This window comes from Acanthisitta chloris, unplaced genomic scaffold, assembly GCF_000695815.1.
Source record: "Acanthisitta chloris isolate BGI_N310 unplaced genomic scaffold, ASM69581v1 scaffold28846, whole genome shotgun sequence".
In the NCBI taxonomy this organism is placed as follows: Eukaryota; Metazoa; Chordata; class Aves; order Passeriformes; family Acanthisittidae; genus Acanthisitta; species Acanthisitta chloris.
Genome location: NW_008676929.1, coordinates 352 through 6,529, shown reverse-complemented (window position 1 = coordinate 6,529; position 6,178 = coordinate 352). Strand labels below are relative to the sequence as shown.

The following is a 6,178-nucleotide window of genomic DNA, read 5'->3' as shown; positions in this document are numbered from 1 at the left end:
CAGGGGAGCCAGCCCAGCCCAGCCCAGCCAGCCCCAGCCCCACTCACTGAGCCAGCGCTGCAGCTCCTCAGCGCCTGCCATGCCCCGCTCCGCCCCAGCAGGAAGCACAGCCCCCCCCGCCCCGTGGGCTCCCCAACCCAGCACAACACCCCCAGCTCCCCTCCGGCAGCTCCTCCCCTCGCCCACGTGCAGGGAGTTGGTGAAAACCGACTCAAAAGTCACCACATCAATTTAATCATCGGCAAGGCCATTCCTACACCTCCTCTCCCCGCTCTTTCTTTTAGCAGAACCACGTGTGTGACGCAGCACACAGGGAGAAGAGTCCCTCTCCCCAAGCAGATCGCCCGGCCTGGCAGGACAGGGGGGCAGCTAAGAGGGGCAGCAGCTATAATACGCATATTACATATATATATATTTATATAGATCAAAATAACCCCCCACATGGTATTTATTGAGGACACATGTCATCACAGCTGTAAGTACCCTGACTGCCAGGCTCTCTTCAAAAAGAGACTGATCTACTGCTGTCACAAATACAGTTACTTTCTATCACATGGTCTGAACTTAAATGCTGATACATGTCTTTTTCTTCCACCCTGGAAACCAGGCTCCTCACACAAACCAGGTTCCTCACACAAGGTGACAGCAGGAAGGAGCTGAGTCTGGATCTGGTTCCTGTCCCAGATGAAGTGGTTTGTGCTGAGTGCAGGTGCCTACAGACCTACAAACAGCCTGGACATCTGCCTAGTCTAAAGCCCAGTCCATGTGATCAGCGATAATCATGCTGAGATCAAAATCACAGGGGAAGGACAATGGCAGGTGCTCCTGTGCCACTCAAGTGCACAGCTGGATGGCAGTGTCCCTCTGTCTCCTGTCAGCTGGACAGAGCTCTGTGTATCCGACCACACACCTCTTTGGGTCCCAGAGTCACCATCATCTCGGCCACACTTGGCCCATGCTGTGAACACAGAAGGAGTCACTGTACACAGAGGAAGCAACATTTCCCAGCACATGTTTGTGCATCATTGTGATGGAATTGATGGAGCAATTTGCTCTTGGATTGCTGTCAGAGTGAGGGGAGGAAAGGAAAGAGGAAACGGAGGTAAGGAAAGAAAAGGGGCAAGGAAAGAGGAAAAGCAAGTAAGGAGAAAAGGAAAGAGGAAAGGAAATAGGAAAACAGGGTAAGGAAAGAGAAGAGGAAAGAGGAAAACAGAGTAAGGAAAGAGGAAAGAGGAAAACGGGGTAAGAAAAGGGGGGAAAAGGCAAAGGGTCTTAGTCTCAGAATTGTAACTGGTACCTGCAGCCCACTGAGTGCCAAGCGGAGGAGCTGCATCATGCTGCTGTATTTGGTCTCTCTGGTTTGCTTCTGGAGGCCTCTCAGGTCTTTGTTCAACTCCTCCATTGTGGAGGCAGCTGCCTGCCCTGTCATGAGCCTTTTGGGAAGAAGGTGTCCTTACAGTCTGGGACATGAAAGCCGCAAGATTCTTACCCCTCACCCTGCCCTGTGCCAGGACCCTCCTCTGCTTGCCAGAAGCAGAGAGCATGCAAAAGAGCAAGTTCCAATATAAAATTAGGCCAAGGGTCTGGAAAACCATGGGAAAAGCAGCAATTCTGATTGTGTTTTCAATAACATGTTTTTCAGAGATGAGGAGCCACCACTGACACCACTCAGCCACGGCAGCACACACTTACCCTAAGACTAGTTTTCCTATTTCATCTGCTTCTGCAGAAATGCTTTGGAGCTGCTCTCGGGACACTGAGGGCCTGACCCACAGGTAAGAGTAATCACTCGACACCAGGTTCTTCAGGAAGCTTATGTGACCCTGGGGAAAGGAAGCAAAGCTGTTAAGGCAGAGGGTTACACTGTGGGGGAGGCAAACCCATCCAGGCTGGGTTGGGTGCCAGCACACACCAGTGCCCCTGACCCAACACAGCTCAGAGGATATCTGACCCCTTGGCATAAATGGCAGATGGGTTTGCCAACCCCAGAGCCCTTGAAGTGAGCAGGGACACAGAGGCAGCTCAGAGGACTGTGGCTGTCCCTGAGCCATGTGCAGCTGATTCGGAGCTGGAGAGGGAAGTGGTTGGCCACATACGTCTGCTGCCCTTCAGCAGGCAGAGAGAAGTCACATGAGTCACCATCCCCCTGCCACCACACAGCCTTCATACTGCAAACAGGGCTTTATCCTCCACCAGGAATCTCCCAGATACCACTGCAACAACCCAGGGACAGACTGGGAACAGCTGGGCTCACCCTCTCCCTGCCAGCACTCAGCCCCTTCACCACATCCTGAGCTCCCAACACACAAACCCCACTGGTTTCACCAGGAGCTTCATCCTTCTCAGCAGAAGCTGCTTGGACTTTGCTTCCACAGCATGAGGCAGCAGCAAAGCAGAAGGGCCTTACACTGCCCTGTCAGCAAAGGGGAGAGGTGAGCAGTCTGCTGAGGCACGAGGGACCTGTGTGCTGGACCTTCCTGAGCAGAATGATGACACAAGTGCTATCACTGCTCGTACTTTTCTCAGCAGGAGGACTCGCTCCACATATTCCTTTTCCAGAACCTCTGGATCCACCTGCTGATCCCTATAGGTACACTCCACCAGCCCCTGCAGCTCCCTAACGAGCTTCTGGCGCAGCCCTTCGTCCTCGATGTGACGGGTGAGGTGAATCCTGGAACAGAGATAAACCTGCCATTGGACTGCTCTGGGTTAGATTGAATCTAATCACCCCAACCACAGCTACCAGTTAAAACTGTGAACTGTTAGAAAAGCAACATTACACCACACATTCCACAACGAAGCATTTAGTGCCGGTGCCCGAGAGTGAACTGAAGATGAGGCCACTCTCAGCAGCATAACATCCTAGCAGCACGAGTGTACTTGCAGAAGAACCTTCTGGAAGCATTGCCTCTTTTTTAGATGTCATATTGAAACTAAACATAAAACTTTGCATCCTCCCAGCTACACCCACCCTCTGCCTAGGCTTTCACAGAGTTCCCAACACCAGTGTCCAAGCACAGGATAGGAGAGGAGGCAGGAATGGTGCAAGCAGAAGCTTATAACGTGCTGTAGCACAGCCCAAAAGCCACTGCACCAGGACCAACAAACAAAACCTCCAGCCAAAGCAAAGGAATAAACCCTCACTGATATGCTGTTTATTAGTAGAGGTAGTTTTAAACCTGATTTTTCACCTGTTGAATTCTGGGAGAGTTTCAAGGTCCAGGAGGGCAGAATGGGTGGTAATTCTGCCTACTTCAAACTGTGAGATCAGCTCCTTCAAAGTCCTCCCCATTTGCTTCTCTGCAAAACAACCCACAGGGAATGATACATCCACTCTCCCATGTGGAACAACCATTCCTCCTCCTCACTGCAGGCCTTGGGTGTGAGGCTGGGGCAGCAGCACTCAGAGTGGTGACACTGCACAGCCACTGGTGCAGTGCCAGAATGTCCTGGCAGACAGAGGGGAATTGGCAGCAGGCATGCATGGGACACTGCCCTCTCCCCAGGAACTGCTGAGGCACTGGGAACTGGGACATTCCATTTGGCTCCATCACCTTCCTCAGCAGAACATCCCCTGCCTGCCTCAGTCAGCCAAAGAGAGCTAACACGCAGCCAGGAGGCTTCACTGCCCAAGGAAGATTTCATTCCCTGCCAGAGTTTCCAAAACACAAGTTAGTTTGTGATCCCCACACAACAAAAGCCACAAAACGAGACATTGAGTCAACTCTTCGTGGACTGTCAAGTTAAACAAGTGGGACAGGCATCCAATAACACTGCAATTATTAACCACAGAATACAAATTTTCCCAAGAGTTCACAGTTTCTCTACCTCGAGGTGAGGGTTGCCCCAAAAGAGAGCCCATTAAGCACCAGACTCAATTCCAGTGGCTGCACAGAGGGAGAAAGATTTCCACCATTCCAGCTCTTTCACAGAGCTCTGCAGCAGCCCTGGTGGCATTTCAGTGACTGCCTGGTCACCTGACACCTGTTTCCTGACCCCTTCAAACACTGACAAAGTTCTCATCTACTAAAACAAACCCAAAGTCAGCATCAAGGGGCCTTGCAGGCAGGAGCCTGTGGTATTACCTGGGAACCCTGAGCCGCAGTTAGTGATGATGTCCAGCAGTGCCTCTGGCAGGAAGCCATCCCGAGCAAAGCGCTCCAGGAAGATGTCCCCTTGCCTCTTGGACAGCTTCCCCCCATCCTTGTTCAGCAGCAGTGGGAGGTGGCCAAACTGAGGGGGCTCCCAGCCAAGGGCTTTGTAGAGCAGCAGGTGCTTGGAGGTTGAAGTCAACCACTCAGTTCCTCGCAGGACGTGGGTGATGCCCATGTGGTGGTCGTCCACCACGTTTGCCAGGTGGTACGTGGGGAAGCCATCGCCCTTGAGAATCACTGGGTCCCCTTCCACCTCAGCCACCTCATGCTTGCTCCAGCCATAGACCAGGTCCTGGAAGGGTTCTACCCCCTTCTCCAGACGGAAGCGCACGACGGAGTCGAGGCCCTGTGACAGCTTCTGAGCCACTTCTGTGGGCGTCAGGTGCCGACACCGATTGTCATACCTTTGGGAAAGGAGAATGAAGGTCTCAGTTCAATACAGGCCAACCCTATCATCTCTTTTCACACTCCCCAAACTCCAAACTGGCCCCTGAATTTTAGCTGTAACCTGCTCATTATCTGTCCATCCAAACACTCATCCCTGGAGGCCATTGCCCGAAGCCTCCAAAGGGGAGACACGGCTTCTCTCTCCATGGGCACCAAGACACAACCCTATTGCTGTGTGATAGTAAGTTCTTCGCATGCCGCCCAGAGGGAACCCCCAGGGGATCAGGGCTCATACCGTGGGGTCTGCTGGCTGCGCAGGGCCTCCTTCCTGAGCAGCTCCAGGCGCTGGGGGGTGCAGAAGCATCGATAGGCAGCTCCACTGGCCAGCAGTGCCACCACAACTTGGCTGTACAGCTCCAGCCTCAGGGACTGCACATAGGGCCCCATGGGGCCCCCACGGCCAGGGCTCTCGTCTGGGGGAATACCTGGAACAGCATACAGCAGGGCTGAGCAGCCTGCACAAAGGCAGAGTCAAACCCACCAGCACAGCGGGGAAAGGATGGAACAGCACCGTCCTAAGAGCTTTCAAGGGTGGTTTCTGCTCCAGGGCAGACAGGTAGAGGCATCTGCACAGCACAGGAGGCAGATTTCCTGGACCCAGAAGACACACAGCAGCCAGCATCATTGTAATTTGGAGGATTGTGTGTGAGGCAACAAGCAGAAAAAGCCGCCAGGACCCAGCAAAGAGCTGAGCAGCTCTGAGGCACTGCCTTGAGCCAAAGGCATCAGGTGTGCAGGAACAAAGCAGCATCCACCCTGTTCATAGCACAGGATACTGACACCACAGAAATACAGGGAAGATTGTGACTTGGCTGATTATTTTACCCACTCCACACTTACTGCCCAACAGCAAAGTCCTGGCCCCTTGCAGCTCAACTGCTCTTGATGGGAGCACCTGTGGGACCTGGCTGCAAGCTTATCACAATTCTGCTTTCCAAAATCACCTCCACTTCTAGTTCTGAGGCTCAAAAGGATGAAAACTGACACCTAAAATCCTCTTTAGCAAATACTCCATATACAAACAATGTATAAATCTACAGCCAGGTCTGGGAACTCCAAGTTCTGACCTTTCCCCCACATCTCCTGTGCACAACCTGTCACCATGGCACATCTAGCCACTTCCACACATCTGGATCTCACTCCACGGCAGACAGGACAGCCAAAAGGAACCAAGCCAGTGATCTGTTATACAACATACTTCCAGTAACACTTCCTGATGCTTACTTGGAGAAGTAACTGCATTTCAGCTAATCCACCCCCTGAAATGCTGCTCAGAAAACACACTCAATCTGAGTATTGTTAAGTTCTAAAGGAAGACTTTCAATATGTAAAAAATGGAAGATGTTTCTAAATACCTGCCCAGTTCAACATATCTTCTATCCCTTCTGCAGCTCCAGGTACCACTCGGTTCTGGTCTGTATCCTCCACTCTCAAAATGAAGGTCCCTTGGTGCTTTTTAGCAAAGATGTAATTGTACAGAGCAGTCCGAAGGCCACCCAAGTGCAGAAACCCTGTAACCGTGGGGAAATCAGAGGAGATCGTCACAACAAAGACCATGGGGAGACTCCTAAGTGTGA

General features: G+C 52.2%; 1 protein-coding gene across 1 annotated transcript; it reads right to left on the bottom strand.

Moving 5' to 3' along the window:
• Positions 1 to 874: 874 nt before the first annotated feature.
• EARS2 (glutamyl-tRNA synthetase 2, mitochondrial) lies at positions 875 to 6,158 on the bottom strand. Its single transcript, XM_009076317.1, has 8 exons — positions 5,957 to 6,158; positions 4,837 to 5,026; positions 4,086 to 4,558; positions 3,192 to 3,300; positions 2,518 to 2,671; positions 1,693 to 1,823; positions 1,298 to 1,433; positions 875 to 958 (listed from the first exon to the last, which is right to left on the bottom strand). Exons 1-8 carry the CDS (start codon positions 6,156 to 6,158, stop codon positions 875 to 877), a joined length of 1,479 nt encoding a protein of 492 aa, XP_009074565.1.
• Between the last annotated feature and the right edge of the window lie 20 nt (positions 6,159 to 6,178).